At 40.7% G+C, this 18402-nt stretch overlaps 1 protein-coding gene across 3 annotated transcripts in view; it reads left to right on the top strand.

Annotated features, from left to right (window-relative positions):
* The window catches only part of tbcd (tubulin folding cofactor D), a 29702-nt gene extending 24395 nt beyond the window's left edge, over positions 1–5307 (top strand). For 2 of the 3 annotated variants that reach the window (XM_088091249.1, XM_042505089.2), the window contains exons 33-39: positions 2498–2619; positions 3043–3120; positions 3206–3292; positions 3382–3469; positions 4733–4842; positions 4937–5021; positions 5098–5307. In XM_088091249.1, coding sequence (XP_087947375.1) covers positions 2498–2619; positions 3043–3120; positions 3206–3292; positions 3382–3469; positions 4733–4842; positions 4937–5021; positions 5098–5121 — 594 coding nt within the window. In that variant the 3' untranslated portion in view covers positions 5122–5307. The remainder of the gene's footprint in view (positions 1–2497; positions 2620–3042; positions 3121–3205; positions 3293–3381; positions 3470–4732; positions 4843–4936; positions 5022–5097) is intronic. The other variant, XM_042505090.2, reaches the window with a different exon arrangement.
* The last annotated feature ends 13095 nt before the right edge of the window (positions 5308–18402 follow it).

Raw genomic sequence — 18402 nt, 5'->3', positions numbered from 1 at the left:
CCTAATTCTAATGTTTTGTCATTCATCTAATTCTAAATCTCAATATTATCATTAGTTATTGTAGGTTAATGGCAGCACAGCCATACAATATTTATGACATTACACAGACTATATGGTCTGCATAAAAACACACAGGCAAGCATGTGCACACACACACACACACACACACACACACACACACACACATACACACTACAAAATAACAATAACTTCAAGCATCCTGACTCTTGAGGGAGTCAGGATGCTTGAAGCTTGAGGAAATTTTGAGAAATTACAGCCCAGAACCCAGCTGGTCGGGTCAACCCGAGCAGCTCTATGCCCTGTTAAGACACCTAATTTTGATTTTTTTCCTTTAATTTGTTACCCATTTGTATATTATAAAGCTTGACTTTCACCTACAAGATGTTTGTAGACGTGTCTGTAATTGCATTCACATTTCAAGACCATTAATAAGAAATTCACATTTTGATGAAACTTAGAGGAAAAAAAATGCTGGAATGAGAACATTTATTGAGTTTAATAAGAAATATAATCAATTTTTACATTTTATGGCCCTTAAAATGTTGTTTCAGTGTTTTACTGCAAGTAGGACATATAGAACCTTGGAAATATATATATAACAGAGACACTGTTTCGTTAGACTTTGCTCATTAGCAAGCTGGGAGGTTTGTACCGCCTCAGCCCATTTCATTGTGGAAATTCAATTTTTATTACACAGAAAGGCCTGACGATTTGTTGTTCTTTTTTGGACAGTGGTAAATCTCGCTGTCAGGAATGAGTTGGCAAAGTCAGCTAAAGGTTGTTATTTTTCCGCAGCACTTCAGGCCAGCAGGGGGAGCCATGTGTCTAATGTAGTCTACTCACTCCACTGCACCCTTACTCTCTCTGATGCCTCACTTTCAATTAATTTTTAAAATCACAGATATTAGGCAGTGTCACTTTGATTTATCTCCACTCTGTCCCTGCTGGACATACTGTGGCAACCACCTGTGCTGGAAGCGTTGATCCACACTTATCCAGAACAAATTGATCTGACAGCTCCCTCATGGTGCTGGCAAGCGAGAGTTTCCCATCAGTCGAACCTTTGCATTTCACTGCTAAATAACATCTTAAAAAGCGTGCCTGATACTTTCCACTCCTGACCCCTTGAACACCATCAGTGGGAGGTTCAGCAGGGGCCCCAAACTGGGGTTGATCAAGTTCTCCTCCAGTATGACCTAACCTGTTAAAAGCAATCATTCAAAGGAGCTCCTGCTCACAAAGATTTTTGATGGTGGGGTTATTTTTAGCTTTAAGTGTTTGTGGATGTTATAAAAGAAAACAAGTTTAAAGCCTGTGATAGCAGCAGTCAAGTTGAACTCATCTACCAATGAAGGCTGTAAATATATTCCCTCAGAGATGATCTGGCTCTCGTCTTGCTTCTACCTCCTGCTCTCCCAGCCTTTCTTTGCCATAGATACATCCTCAGAGACGGGAAAAACTGATATATTTGTACAGGGTTGCATGCAGGAAACTGAGCCAATACTGCATCAATATATGTGCCAAGATTACCATTCTCACACCACAGGCGCATATTCACACAGGCCAGAGAGATGAGGCTTCCACTAACTTTCCAGGAACTGCCTTGAAGGCCAGCCTCAGTGTAGAGAGATCATAAGGCTGTGCAAAAGTCAAACAGCAGAATCTGTCCCAAGAGTCCCACAACTGAGTAAAATAATTCTATACTAACAAGTGTTTCACAGTTTTTGCTTGCATAATTTTTGCTATTATAAACTGTAAATGCCTAAAATAATATTTAATCATTCAAACACATACATCTAATACACAAATAATGTTGTATGTAGGTGTTGATGAGGAAATCGGTTTCCGCATTACTCTATCTATCTGTGACATGTTGTGTTGCTATTTTATGTTGCTATGTTGCAAGTGTCAAGGTTTGACACTTTGTTAACTGCAGCCTGATGATATCATCATTTTTATGTGTTTTTCTTTACCTCAGGTTCACCCTCATTCACCCATAAGCACACAGTCAGATTGTTGTTACAGTATATATAAAACATCTATTTTTACATATGTTTTTACAGTAATATTTGTGATGCAAAAGAGTACAAAATTTTACAACATGGCAATGTTATTGTACAAAACAATTAAGCAATCTTAGAAGGCCGGGTGTTTTATCTATATGAAACTGCATCATATTTTTCAATATAAGATATGTGGCAATGCTTGATTAAGATCTTCTGCACGTTTTATCTTTTCCGGTTGGTGCATCTATAGCCTGTGTTTGCTCAGTTTCTCCTAGTGTTGGTTGGCAAGCATTCTCTTGGTTTACTGTGTTTTTATTGCAATCCTCAATAAAATCGTTCATGGTCCCATCCTTACTCTGTACCTGACTCTACAACTAACATCATCACTTTTTATTCCTCAAAGCAACAATAAATGTAAATGTGTATTTTTTCCTCTGTTTTAACTTCTACTGTCTACTGCTTCCATTCAGGTACATTTTTCCTCCCTGTCATTGTTTGACTATCTGAGAAGGATCCAGGACAACAGTGCTACTCTGACACAGTTTGGAGATACACTGCTAAGCGTCTTTAGGGATAATCTCCGTAATGACAGGTACACACACACACACACACACACACACACACACACACACACACATAACCTTTCTATTTTCTTGATCTTGTTGGATGTATTACTTCAGGCCCTTTCAGTCACAGACTATTGAATGGTTGGATTTTTTAAGAGTAATTGTCCTTTACCTTTGGTTATATGTGATGCAATATTTTTCCTTTGCTTTTATTTTTATTATGTATGTTTTTCATTTTTACTGGTGATGGGAAGTGTACCTGTAAAGTGTACTATATAAGTGCAAAATTATCTTATCAATCTCATTTTTATTCATAGTGCTATCAGTACATTAAGGGATTCATCTTTAACAAACTTAAAAGTCACAGAAAAAAAATAGTTCAGTATACTAACAGCATTAAATATTCTATCTTCGACTTCAGTGACAGTGTTTTCTTTTCCTTTTTATAGGGTGTCTGTTCCTTTTCTTAAGATGCTTAATCAGATGCTTGCTAACAGCTGCTTTGAAATATTCACCACACAAGAGAAGTAAGTGTTGCAACATCCTTGTTAAAAAAATAAAATGTAGATGATGTGTCTGAGCGCTAAAGTTTTTCTGTCTTTGTTTTCTAAGTCATCCATTCTGTTTGGATCTTTTGGCTCTTTGCAAAGAGTTCAGGAAGGCCAAAGACATTTCCAAGTTGCGCGCCTGTATATCTGTGTAAGTCTCCGTCTCATTGACACATTGTATATTGTACCGAGGCAGAAAACATCATCCATGTTGACTGTGCTGCTCTTTGTTTTTCTCAGTTTCTGTGGGCTGATCCAGTTCCAGGGTGAAGTGAGGAAGAAGGTTTTGTCCCAGCTGCTGATACTTCTCTGCCATTCCTTCCCAGTGGTAAGTTCACAAGACAGTAATGCTCACCCATTTTTAATATATGTAAATAAATGTATGAAGGAACCAACAAAAAAAATTCATCCACTCTATTCAGCCCTGCACTCTGCTCTGCACATACCAGTGAAACGTGTCTTTATCCTGCAGAAATTACGAGATATTATTGCACAGTTGGGTTTAGTATGTAGCTCTAGGTGTAACATTGTTAGTTGGTTGGTTTATCCACCACTCTGGTCCAGACTGAGATATTGCAACAATTGTTAGGTGAATTTCCCCACCAGTCATGGTCCTCAGAGGATGACTCCTAATGACTGGTGATCCCCTGAGTTTTCTTTCATCACAAGAATGAAGTTCACGTTTATGCTTTTTAAGTGCATCGGCTCAACAGTTAGTGGATGAATTTCTATGAAATTTTGGTTTGGACATTTATGTTCCCCTTCTGGGGACTTTAATAACTTTGATAGATCCCTGGCTTTTTTGTAGCAACATCATCATGTAAAAATTTTGATTGGTCCAACACTTACAGTACATATGACCAAATACCTGCAAAACATATGATATACCCATTAGCCTCTGCTTTGCCTTGTGTTTAGTGCTCATTACCAAATGATAACTAAGATGGTAAAAGTGGTGAACTTTTTACCTGTTTAACATCAGCATGTCAGGATTGTCATTGTAAACATGTTTGTACGCTGCAGTTTGCATTTTCGTCAGTACAGGGCAGCGTCATAAACAACTAGCATTTCAGCCCTGGGTGACCTACAGGTCATTTTCTAATTAAAAATAGAATTAATCTGATTTGTAAAGGGAATTATTTTGTACTAAAAAAAGTTTCAAAAAAGAGGGCGTTTGTTAAAACAAAGTGCCAGGGGAGGATCCTCTCCTGACGTTAGAGCTAACCCCCAAGTGTCCTCAAAGTCTAGAAACATTCCTGCGGGGCTGTTGCGACTGACTGTAAAATATCTGATTTGTGTGTCCTATAGGCTTTGTGTCAATCCTTGCACCAAGTTAATTAAGTCACCAAGTCAGTAAATTTTAAATTTGTAAAAAGATGAGCTTTGAGCCTTTTTAATGTTTATTCATTTTATCTGAAAAAATATTATTAATGTTAATTAAATTAATGTTTATTTTGATGTGCCCCTTACCACCTGTCATTTTGCAAGAGTGGCCTCTCGGCAAAGCAAGTTGAATATCCCTGCTGTAGAGTCTTATTTAACAGCTACGATAGACAAAAAACAAAAAGCCTTTTGTCACTTACAACCCTAGATCAGAAAGACTACAGCCAGCCAGATGTACGAGATGCTGCTGACCTACGATGATGTCATAGACCCTGAAGTGCTGGATGATGTCATGACCCTGCTAAGTGATACTAATTGGTTAGTGTTCACGTTTCAACATCAGCAGTTGTTAAAAATTATCTTATTGTTAAATGCTTTTATGTAATGTGGTCGTGTTGGGTGTCTGTTCCAGGGAGAGTGACCTTGCCACAGTACGAACCCACAGGAATCAGCTCTGTGATTGGTTGGGAGTACCCAAGCCACAGATGGTTACCAAGGTAACCAGGATATCTGTAGGTTGTAGGTGTAATTACCCTGTTGGGCTAAGTTAACCTGAAATCTGTCTTTCATCAGCAGAGCCCTGTCCAGGTTTCCTGATCACCTGTTGCTGTGAACACCAGCTGCAAGTCATGTAGGTAGACACCATGTTGTAAGAGTTAAGAATGGATCCGCTCATCTGAACGTGCCCTGCATCTGCTGGTCTGACCATCTGCCAAAAAACAACACATGGAGTGTATCACAATCTGACAGTTTTACATGGCAATAAATGGATGAAAAACATCAGTTATTTCTGCTAGTTTTGTTACTATTACACAACGTTCTTGCACGCCAGAAAGTTTTTTGACAGGTGCATCAGATCAAAAACTGTGATAAACTAAAAAAAACAGCACACACTAAGTCACTTGTACCCTCATTATTAACAATGTTTTGGCCCCTGCATAATGACAGTCTGAACATCAATAGCAAGGTGAGTCAAAAGAATGTGCCTTTTTTCTCCCTTTTGCTTTTGGACCATTCAAACGTTAAGCACATCTGTGTCATTAAGCTTTTATTGCAGTTTTCTGTGCACAGCTTCTTTCTCACATGTCCCATTTAGGTCAAAGTCTAGTGAGACTTTGGAGATGGTTTCAGTAGAGCTGTTTACTTGTAACCTGTTCTTGGAACAACACAGATAGGTGAAACTGAAACTGAAGCTTGCGTACACTCCAGGGAAATGGTTGCCATTTAGACGTTTTGGCACCAATTGTGGAATGTCACTGGGGCCCTGCTTCCCCTTGGGTCCCACGCAGACCTACTTTTTCTGCATCGGTGGAGGTGCCAGGAACGAGGGAGGAGTCCCAGGCCTGATAGCGGAGCCTCCCTGGTTCCCTGTGGAACAGAGCCTGTTGAGGCACTATTGGTCCAGGCTTTCTCATTAGAGTCTGATAGAAGCCACATTGTCTCAGCCAGCTTCTCTGTCTCACACTGACAAAGATAACGATTGTGGCATCATTTTCTAATTAGGTGGTTTCTGATTGTTTATCCTACATTGCAGAAACTCCCCAGGCTAGTATTCACTATATTGCATTACTTTTTTTCGGTAACATGATTAATTTAACCAGGTTTATCCTTTCCCATGGAAACTAATGTTCATTTGGACCCTCTTAAACTGGGTTGAAAAATGGTTATTATTTTTATCCTGTGTTTGGCTTTCTGGACTTCAGCAGCTCATGTAATTGTGTATGTGCTGCCAAATCATCAATGACATCTGGCCATTATGGCCTGGTTTTTCTTTAACTGTCGATAATCATGAAGCCATTGACTTTTATTATAAACACTGTTGAAATGGAACTTTACCAACTTATGGTTTTACTCCGAGTTTTAAAATACCAAACACATATTTTAAAAGGATCACTTAATTTGACTAATATCACTATAGAAACTCTGCACTGTGAAACAAAAACACGCCAGTATCAAAAAGTCCTCATTTAGTCATGTGGTGATCCATAAAACTTAATATTAAAATGATGTTGTAATTTATTAACTGTACTAACACACCCAGGAAATGTGCTAATTTGTGATTCTAATTTTGAGGTTAAAGGTAAAGCAAAAATAGTGGTTTCTTTCTCAGCAAATTATACTTTTTGGAAAGTACTAGTTAAATACATGTGAAAAGACTATAAACTATACCATATTGCACGGTGAAGTTAGTCCGTTAAACTTTTTTTCTCTTGTTCTTTGTTTTTTTGGGGCCAGGTCTGAAATCATGGCTCAATGACGCACTGGAGCCGTCTGTAACACAGCCGCTCCCTCACTAAATGCAAACTAACATTAGAGCGTTTCGTATCAGTGGCGTTTGGTTCGCTTCATGTTTAAGCGGCCAGTTAACGTTCTACAAGCTCTCTTTTCTCTTTGAACCTATGAATTGCATGAATAAACAACTCTTTTATGCCACAATCATAAATACTAGCAAAATAGCCATCACAAATGTATCTTTCCATCTTTTAGCCCAAATCAGCTACCCACCCCACCAGCAGTTACTTCTCACTGCTCGGGTTGTGTTTCTGGAAGCTGGCTCAAAATGTAACACAGCATCAAAAAGCTTATCTATCTGATCTACCCAGATGGATAGATAAAGAGCTGCTGGAGAGCAGGCACACTCAATAGGACATTAGGTTTTTTGTTTTACTTTAAATTTAAAGCTACACCCCTGCATGCCTTAGCTGTCCCCATTACTCTTATATAAATTAACATGATAAATGCTCCTGCAAAACAAAATTGGTATAGAAAGAGACATTACTGAATAACTCCACAGCAAGGATCAATGGTGGCCAAGAAAAATGGATATATCAATGGTCCCATTGTTATTTGTCTTATCGTTGTCTTGCCTAATAACCGCAGAGTTCATACCTCTGACAAGTGGCCTTTCTAGCCTCTTACCATGCTCATTAACAAGGCCGCATTCACTCTTACCCACCATGGGTGTTGTTGAATTTGTCTTGCTCGCCCAATATTGCTGCGGCCCATAATTCGACTTTAATTAATTCCCAGCCAGATGGAAATTCCTGTAGTTTCTAATGAAAGAAATGGTGTGTTTCTCTCGAGGCGGATTGATGGTAAAGCGAGCAGCTTTGCGACAGTGCTCGGGGTAGACAGGAATGCTAATAATTCTAAAAGGCTTACAGTTCGCCGGCAGTAGCCATGGCAATACTTCACATACAATGGTGGCCTTTTAGAGGAGTGGGGAAAGGAGGGGGGGCTGCTCCTTCATTGACTCAGTTTGGTGTGATATTAGGAAAGACCTCTTTGCACTTTCCACTGTTCTGGTTATTATGAGATTAAGTGGTACCCATAGCAGTTTGCCCAAGTGAACCATTATGGAGTGGAGAGGCCAAATGTGTCCTTATAGAACACGGTCAAGTTGTCTTCAGCATTGCTAATATTAATACTGCAGTTTTATTTAGTTTTATATATAGTTTAATCTCTGCATATCCAGTGTTGAGATTAAAGACATAAAAATATTCCGCACATTGACTGCATTCTTATTTATATTTTAGATTATTGCAGTATTTCCCCAAGATAAAGCAGATTTTAGAGACGTTTCAGAGCTCATGATTTTTATTATGGTTCCTCACTTGTGTTCTGTGCCGGAGGACAATGTGGGTGCTTGTGCAGTTTTACCGTAAATGAAGTCAGGCTCTGTTAGAAGTCTTATTGCTGCCATTGCTTAGACAAAAACAAGTGTGTTTCTAATTTTCCCTCATGATCCACTGATTGGTATCAACATCACAAATGCATATGCAATTAAAATCATTTCCCCTTCACAATCGGTGACTCAACTATCAGGGACACAGGGGCACATTTTACACTAATTGCCCTCCAGATAACCTTATGTTTATTCTTTTGAGTTAACACTGTGCAAGGAAGACAATTTGAAATATTCAACAGTACTCCTGGATTGCACCTAATTACGGTTAAACTTAGCTATTCTTGTGTTGAAAGAATACTTCACCCAAACATTTATGAGTCAGTTACTCACACAGTTGCCTTGAATTTGAGAACAAAAACTTCAGTGCATAAAGACTGTTCATAAAGTTGAACAGTCTTTTTGCATTGAAGTATACAGGGGCTGCATTTAACAACAGCAAAACTATATCAGAACATGTGTTGACAAACTCTCAAACAACTTTGGCAGTATAATCCAAGGCTCATTTATCCAGTTGTATGCTCAGTACTCCCCCACAAAATGGGTTTTTACTTAACGTGGTTTAAAACAATTCTGAGTGGTACACCCTGAGTGTGCAAGAGTATGTGTGTTCATATAAGCTCACCCCTGTCCTCAGAGAACCTCTACGGCCATGTATGAGACTGTTTGCACTGACATGTTTTGAATCTTAATGTTTTAGCAAATATGCATGTGTTTGGCAAGCCCTGAATCCATATAGTTTTGCTGTTGTGAAACATGGTCTCAATTTACTTCAATTCATAATCTATGTTGCCTTTTCTGGATTCTTTATTCACCATGGAGGTATGGAAGAAAAACAAAGTTTTCTTCACAAATTCAAGGTTCAGTAATTGATATGCAAATGATTGTTCTCTGAGTGAAATATTCCTTTTAGCTTCACTATATTCTGCATACTAAAGCTTTTATCGTGTTTTCAGAGTAGCTCAACTTGAGATGGAGCTGTTTGTCTGTTGTGAGAGTTTTATTATTCCCAGGTGTTCCGCCTGCTGGGACTTCCTGTGTATGGCCTTAACACCTGGTGCAGAAGCAGCAACCCTCCTCCAGCTTGTTAGTCAGGTTCATTAGTGGCGCTCAGGCCTTAATTGCCCTTAATTTATGGAGTGGGTACGCTGTGGAGCAGCTGTTACAACTAGATTGGCTGTGGGTGTAGGACTCTTTACAACCGCTCAAATGCAGTTTAAACACATTATTATACATTGTTTTTAAGGTTGATTTTGAGTGTGTTTGTCTTTTATCAAGTGTGCGATTTAAAGAGCTGTGATAGAAAAGCATCAACTCTTGTCTTCAATGACTTCTGCTGTGTGTGTTCAGTGGAGTCTGCTCCAGACTTGTATGCAGTGTTTATATAAAGACAGCAGCACACATCTCATGTGCTCAAACATGCCTTCCTCCACAATCAGTGTTCCTAAGTTTGTCGTAGCTTAGCCATACAAACATCAAGTCAAGCTCTCAGAGCAAAGCTTGTGCTGAAATTGAGGTGGAAAAGAAAAGCAGCACACACTGTCCCAATGTTATGTCTGTCATGTGCCTCGAACTGTAAAGAAGACTTCAGAAAGTTTCAAAAACAAAGTTTCTAGTAGAAATGACTGAATATGATAATTACATGACTGATAGAAATAGCAGATACGATAATTACATGATTGATAGAAATAGCAGAAATGCTATAATTATGAATATGACAGCTGATGCGGTCTCCCTCCAGGAAACCGCAGTCTTTATAAGTTTCCAAAAAGCCATAATCAGCAGCACACCAGACATGCGCTCTCTGCCTAGGAAATTACCACGTTGTTTGGAATTATAGTCATTTAGAAATGGAGGCAGCTGGATACATTTGGGAATGTGGGTTAATTGCAAAGCCTCTGTCCTTTTATAGACCACTGGCTAATGGGCAGTGTGTTTTTATATCAACAGCACACGTGTGCTTATAAATATTTTGCTTAATCGAATGGAAACGTAATAATCTGCTGCTGACCTCTGTTACTTTGTTATTCATTCCCTATGCGACAAAAGGCCACTATCCTTCAAAACTGTGGTTTGAGTAAGCCTGACAATGTCTCATAGCCTTATTGTTTTCTTCCTTTTTTACAATGGGCACTTTGTGTATGTTCTTACCACCTTATCGCAGCAGTGTTGTAACCTGTGCAACAGAAAATGGGATTTAGACCTGATAAACAGTTTCCTTGGCTTGTGTTTCCCAGGAAGACTCCAATTAGCCTTCCTTCCTCATTGCTGTTGTCCTGCAGGAGTCTGACAGCCATTATCAGCTGCAGCACCTTTCACATTCCACATTAACCATTCATTTCATATGTACAGTATTTGAGGGAACATGTAAATCATGTCTGTCTCACCAAGGAACATTGAGACTGAAGCTCGTGTTATTGTTGTGTAAGGGAGCTGGAGAGGAGGTTGTCAGCCAGCTGGAATGCCGCAGCGCAGTCGCCAGAATTAAATATTGGCATTGTACATTTCTGCAAACCAGGGACATATTACTTTTTTTTGATTATATCAATTTTCTAAAGTGACGTAGTTCTGATGACGTATATATGGGCCGAGTTTGTCATTGGGAGGTGGAAGTGATGGTTAATGGTGTGACACCGAGGCAAAATGCTTGGCGAGACATCTGAGGAAAGTCCAGCTGTGATTTTGCCACCAAACAAAGTTCTATTTTATCAAGACTTCCAGGATTTCCAGCATCAATTATGCCACCAAAGGGTTTTGTTTTTGAGAGACATCAGTGGCATTTCCAGGGGCAATCATGCCACTAAAACAGGGTAGTTTTTGAGCAAGACATTGCTGACATTTCCAGCTGTGATAGTGCAAACAAGACAGCAGCATTTCCAACTGTGATTGTGCCACCAAAATTGTATTTTTAAGCCAAAACATGATCTTCTCCTAACCGTAACCAAATATATCTTGTGCCTAAACATAACCACGTGTTAACCACAGCGTTGTTAAAACATAAAATTTCAACATATCCACTACATAATAACGCACAAATGTTACATATCTGCGGTTTGCAGAAATGTACAATGCCAGTATTTTTTCTGGCGATCGGGATGTCTGTTGGGGTTAAAATGACATCAAGCCGCCTGCTAAGAGTTCACTGTGGCCCTCTGGGAAATGTCTTCCTTTGTGCTGTGTGTGTTTGATGAAAGAAGTTGAGGGCTGCTTACTTAGTATCACTTTGGTTAGTCTTTCTGTCAGGTAAGATTTGTTATTTTTTTACAGTAGCCTGATTATATGTATGATAAGACTACATTTAGCCTTGAAAGCATGCCTCCTTGCCCTCTTTGCAGTTTCTTTTAATCGAAAGTGTTTCAGTCCTTTTTTCTGCTGCCAATCCACCCTTCTTTAAGATGTGCCTCCTCTTCCTGTCATCACTCTGGCCTTGGTTGAACCTCAGAGAGTCTTTAGACTTTGTCTGTGGCCGTGTGCGCGGAGACTGTGTGCTGCTGCTGGTGATCTATGCTCGGCGAGTGACTTCATGGAGACAGCTCAGATGTCGGGGGACCTGGCTCGCCTCTTGTTTGGACGGTGGCCAAAATGAGCTCATCCATGACAGCGAATCCAGCTGCTCGGTCATAGGATTGCTGTTCTTTCTCGACCTCTGCACCCGGCCCTGAACCCAGGAGCTGGCTGGTGTGAGGATGGGGGTTAATATGAGTGTGACACCATTCCCAGAAGCTCCGGCAGTAACTGACCACTGGCAGCCTGCCGCCCCCTCGGCGCCTGCTAAGCAGCACGGCCTCAGGCCTCCGCTGTTCCCTACGGAGAGGCCCAGTTTGTTCTGGACACACGCCAGCACTGAGCGGCAGGGGGCATGGCCAGGTCAGCTCTCAGGGGTGGTCCTGTAGTGCGTGTGTGAATGTATGTGTATGTGTGATGTGTTTGGAGTCATAATGATTAGCTTGTGTTTTGTTTTTGTGTGATTCTATTATTTTTGCCTTGTGTTAAGCCTTCGGGCTGTAAGATCTCTCTGTCTTTGTCAAGCCACCAGTGTGTCCTGGGAACTGAGAGGAGGACAGCACATAAAAGATTACGATTCTAACTCATTCAACTTTTCTGTGAAGATAAATGCTGATAGGCTTCTGGTCCTGAGGGAAAGTTGTGTTAGTTAAAGGACAGAGTGAGCTGCTGGCTCCAGCAACTTATTCTGAGTGGAGAGGTGCTGCTCTGTCAGTAATATCAGCATGACTTAAAGATCTCCTGAGCATATAAGGTATCCACAGCTCAGATAGATAGCCCCAGGGGAGAAGATAGCTCCACTGGGCTGTGTGCCATTCTGTCAGTGAGATTATTCTGTCACTCAGTCATCTCCGCGGCGAACGCAGTCAATCTGGTCTCAATCTGTGGCAAAGCACACGAGCGTGGGGGCAGCCAAAGGTCAGGACCTGATCAGGAGTCATATCTCTTTGCTCCTCCTCCTCCTCCTGATCTCATGCTCACTCCATTTCCTTCTCCTCCAACCCTGCAATGCGCTCCTGCCCAAGCTCACCATTTGGAATCCATTATCCAACCCGGCTCCGAGTTTTCTGATAATTAAAAGGAGACGTTCTCCAGCGTTCCCCCTCAGATTAACGGCTGTTCTCGGGGATCAGCCAGTTGGAGGGCTGATGCAGTAGGGAGGTGGGTGCTCTGGAGACTCCAGGGCCAGAAGAAAAGAGCCTTGGGATGGGGGATAGGTATATGGTGTTTAGCCAAGTCCATGAGTTGGACAAGTAAGTTTGGAGCTGGGATTTAGGATTCAGAGGGGGTCTTAAAGAGACTGAAGAAGAGGCGTTCTTATGGGGTACAACTTAGAGTAGGCCAAAGCTGTGGTTTGCAGAAAAAAGCTATCAAAAACATCTGTCACTCAGTGTAGGTCCTATTCTGGGCCCATGGGTCAGCTCTGGACCCAGTTGGATCTGCTTGCAGCGTTTGGCAGGGGACCTGGCTGCTTGACAGAGAGGTCAGAAACACTGTGATTGCATCTCATTGCTACAATATCATCAAACCTTTCCACCAGAAGTGCACTTTATCACATTGAGTTCATCCCACGTCTGCAAAATTGTGTTTGACAGTACTAACTTTTTTATCATCAGGTTTTGGCTTAAATGGGTATTTGCGTTTCATTTCTCTTTTCCCAGTTGTTGAAAAAAAAAAAAGTTACCCAGTATTCCAATGTCCACGTTATACGAGAATAAAAATCAACAGCTCTAAAGTAACATAAGGCGTCTGTCCTAGTGCATTTATTCAGTTAAATGAATTCATGAATAATGTCAAATAAAGTGGAAAAGTTTTGCTGCAGAGGAATTATCTGACACAACACAAGAGACAGGGTATGCATTAAGCGGTACTAAAATAGTGATGATGATTTTTCATTTGCTCGAAAAACAAATGAGTCACATCAGATAGCATCAGTTCCAGTTTAAGGTGATATGACTCATTTTCCATTCACACATCCTGCATATCTATGTGCAAATCTGCAGCACTGAGCCTTGTGGTCTCAGATGACAACTTTCAGTTTTCATGGAGCAAATAGAGTTGGCTCTAATTTTTCCTGGCAGATTTTAAGGCTACCAATTAGCAGTATGACCTGGGTCAGAGGCAGTCACTAGTTTGCGGTTGGAGCATGTGATAAGGCTGCAGCCCTGAGTGCATCTGATTAGCTGCAGTTGCTCTCTCCAGGGCAGTGTAATAACTGTGGCTGGTCATGAACTTGTGACGGGCAAACAGACAGACACTTTACAATTGCAGCGCCCAAAGACCATCACAGGACTCTCAAATCAGATGATATGGTGGCAATTTATAGTCTCTTTGTCTTGTCTTGACAGCTTCCTCACAGTTATAGTCTCCTGTCATGTGATGCAAGATGCTGGTACCGTATTACTGTGGAGCTGTAATCTTTCAATATGTGCTTTATTTCATGCACAGCTGCATCATGTGTTCTTTATAGAAGTTATGGTGAGATATATACTTGCTTTTAGGGCTTTGGAGTTGTTGTGTTCAGAAGAGTGAAAATATATGCTGTATGTACACATATGTAAAAAACAACATATGAAACAAAAAATACAATTTCATATTCACTGACATACATTTCTAGACTCTGTGTGTGTGTGTGTGTGTGTTTCTGTGTGTGTGTGTGTGTGCCTGTGTGTGCCTGTGTGTGCCTCTGTCTGTGTGTGTATACTGTATATGTTTATGGAAACAGTATATTATACTGTAGAATTTAAACGTATATCTTGATACTGTATATCTAGAGGGAGTATGTAAATGATATTAATGTACTGCCTCATTGGTAACATATATGGCAAAATCACTCTTGATATAGAGGCATATATGTCATGTATCACTTTTCCCTATGGGCAGGGTTGAAAGGACTGATAGTAAGGACATGGATGGCATAGACAGATCCAAGCCAGTTCAAACGCAAATTGCATTTGTGGTCAGGTGCGTCGGCTGGACTGTACTAGTTAAGTAGCATCAAAACTCAGATTTGACTCAACAGCTGACTTCTGTAAAGTCTACATCTGTTGGTGTGATGAGATTTTTGGTATGTTTTCCACACCTTCTCTCTGCTCTGTAATTCATTGTTTGTTTGTCGTTGTAACAAAAGTTTTAACATCTGATATGTGGTTGAGGCCTCTGTTTAGTCTTTTCTGGTTAGCCTCAGCGGGACAAATCAGTGTCTCGTGTTCAAAATTTGCCTGTCTCTCTGTTAGCCTGACAGCATCCGCTTTTAAAAAACGACACAGCGCCAGTTCATTTTTTTATGAACACTTCTGCTGTTATTGTAGCAATGGCCTTGGCTTTTAGCCTAAATTACAGGGCTGGATGCTGTGACTTTCAGGTGGTTGGAGTATAGGCTACATACTCAATGTAACCTCCGCTTCCTTTGAAATCTTTCAGCTGTTCATGCCTCATTTCCCACCAGCCTCCAGTGAACACAATAACCAGAGCAGTTACACTGTGCCAGACGTGTGTGGGTTATTAACATGATAAATATCACACTAGCTAAAGTGCTGCCATTCACTCACAGTTGTGGAAAGCGAACTCCAACACATGTTTCATATAAACCAGCTCTATGATGTTTAGAGATACTGAACCAACTAAAGCATGACCCTCAAAGCTGCTCCTCTGATGTCGGAAGCATGATCTGGGTACACTGCGAGCACATGTGTGCATTTTTGTGTTTACATTCAAATGTAAGGAATGTCTTTGAAATCAATAATACACACACACACACACACACACAAAATAACCACAGGCTAGAAATGCAGGAGGCAAAGAGAGCAGGCGAGAGGGACTTCTGAGTGAGTGATGCCATGCCCCTCTCCTCCACATGGCAGTCCTGCTGGTGCGGTCATGGGTCGACATCGGCCTAATAACAACTTGCTGCTCTGCTCCAATCAGAGGAATTCAGACATCCGCCCAGGCCAGCCGCCCTCCTCTCTTTATTTCTCTATTTTAAGAGCCAGACCAAGGGGGGTGGAATTACACTCCAATATACTTAATCATTTCCATCAGTGATGTGGGATACAGAGCAAGGACTAAACTCTTCTGCTGCTACAGGGCTTCTTTCCATGAGGCACATTCACAATCCAAATTATTGTCCTCAAATGGTTTAGCCGAGATCACCGCACAACTACCATTTGTAGAAAAGCCTTTGAAACCGTCAATGATGTGCGTCACTCAAGCTTTGACCCCAGCAAGAGCGGTGCAGCGTGTGCCTGCTAATTCTAGTACTGAGGGGAGAGAGAGAGAGAAGGAGAAGATTTGGGATGAGTATATGGAGGAAGAAAGGACATTGGATGCGGTTGCAGCGGTCTACCAGCAGCTGTCATCCTAAATGAGTGACTTAACTCTAGGAAGTGGCTTTTGACATACAGTTTAGAGTAAAAGAAGTGTGCACATTGCTCTCGACTCAACTGTTTATCAGTTGCACATGAAAGTGGATGTGCCTACTGCCTAGAGTCAAAGTAGCAATACTGTCACTGTTGCATCCACTTTTCCTCAGTTTTTTTCTTCACCCCTTAAGTAACGTTATCATATTTTTCTGAGGTTCCGCAAGAAGATAAAATTGCAGGATGTGGGATTCCCCCCTATGAAATGATCACCCCTCTTCCCTCTTCTTCTCTCATCTATGTGGTTAAGGGGGGAGGAGAGGAAGGAAAAAGCGCGTGCAGGGGCACAGGCGAGCTCGCACGCTGTTGGGAAGATCACAAGGGCTTTGGCGGGATAGTGGCTGTGATGTGGTGACCCGCTGACACACATGGCCACTAATTCTGTCCCTGGGTGGCAACAGTGGAGTGCTGCTCATCGGAAAGCCCCGGCCTTCTGCTGCATAACACAGAGAGTACTTAAAAGGCAGCAGTGGATGTGTCTCCTCCACTTTGGAGCTACTTGGATACAGGCTGCAGGACTCTGAATCTAGTACGAGACGACAAACTCGAAAATGCAGTCCAGCTGATTGGCCTGTGACACAAATCACATGTATAACAGGTTACTCCATGACCACAAATTAAACTCCATTGTTCACTGGAGTCAAATTAGTCATTGCTGTCATACAGGTGCAGTTGGCTCTGCACATCATGACATTCATCCAAGTGAATCAGTCTGTCATTTCTCATTACTGGCTGTCAGCTCAGCCCCTCCTACAACACACACTGACACACTCTGTGTCGGTTGTGCTGAAAGGGCAAGTCCTTGCATGTGGATGGAACAATAGCAAGTGTTTGTCATGATGGAAAGAAATCCATGAAGATAAACATTGTCAAGCAATACTGTAAACACCTCAGTACTTTATGGCTTGCTAATAAGTCTTTTGTTATACTGCATGGTCCTCTGTGGGGTTTTTTTTTTATTATTTATAATATATGATTTACAGTGTCTTGAAGAAACTCTGACATCCAGTTACACTAAGTAACATCCTGACAGCAGTTTGAGTTCACCGAGAGTTTACTTAGCTCATGAATGTGGGTGTGCTATATGACACTCATCAAAAAGTGTGAAATATTAAATGCTACAGAGGTACTAATTGTTGGGAAACAGCGCTAACTGATTCTTAAATAGAGTAGGTGTGAAAAAAACTGTAACATGAAACAAAGGAGGGAATTTTTATAGTTATTTTAGGCTCTGGCTGTTCCATGAGACTAAGTCAAAACTGATCCCACTCAAGATGAGGTTTTTCTTCTTAAAGAAACACTTTTATCTTTGTGTTTATCTGTGGCTTTAAGCAACATTTTTTTGGTTCTATAATAAACACCTTTTCATGCTACATCCAAAAACCAGAGAGTCACATTAGAGTCTCTCTGATACAATGCCAGCAACATCTAAACTTAGGGTTTATTTATGAATGGGCTGTTGTTTCTTTCATTACAGTAGATTTTACTGGTTTATTTAAGAAACCAGGGGGACTTGTACCTCAGGGGATACATGTAAAAAAAATGTATTAACTCAACACATTTGAAAATAAATAAATAAATACACATATGTATCAACATGTTTGTGTCAAGACGAAGTCATAAAATAGGAATACAAACTGACGTAATGCTGAGCTTGACCAAATGTATCACGTAGTCACTGTACCGCCCCACATATTTCCTTCAGTTGAACCTGAACGCATCATGGTGCCTTTGATAGTGTGTGAAACCTAGTTAGCCAGTGAGCAGTCTACAAAAAGAAATCCTAAAAACAGGTTAAATAGTTATGGAAAAGTAAGTTAATGTATAAATGATTGAAATTTAAAAAAAATGCTAATTTTACCAAACCAACTTGAAGTGGAAATAGACTCTTTTGCTGTTGTTATTATTGTTGTTTGCTTTAATTTATCATTATGAAGTGCATGTTGATTACTTAATGTATCCCAATGGGTATAGAATAATGATGCTATTAGCCTTTTTCACGATACAGTTCTGTCTGCCATTGAGTATGAAAAAAAACCTTTAAAAAAGTTTGTCAACCATTACGCAACCAAAACAGAAAGAGGATCACACAAGCTATTGCTAGCTACCCCCAGTTAACAAAGAGTATTAATGTGAGGTCTTTACATGGTCTGTGAAGTGCGTCAGCTTTGAAGACAATTTCCATAGTGGCCTAACAGTATAATTCCCTCCATCACAAGATGTTATGTGGCTCCAAAAGACATTTTTTTCCGTAGACTTAAATGGTGAAAG

Source organism: Plectropomus leopardus, chromosome 18 (assembly GCF_026936395.1).
Source record: "Plectropomus leopardus strain MGB_pleo_1.0 chromosome 18, ASM2693639v1, whole genome shotgun sequence".
Classification (NCBI taxonomy): Eukaryota; Metazoa; Chordata; class Actinopteri; order Perciformes; family Serranidae; genus Plectropomus; species Plectropomus leopardus.
This window is presented reverse-complemented; position numbering and strand designations above follow the sequence as displayed.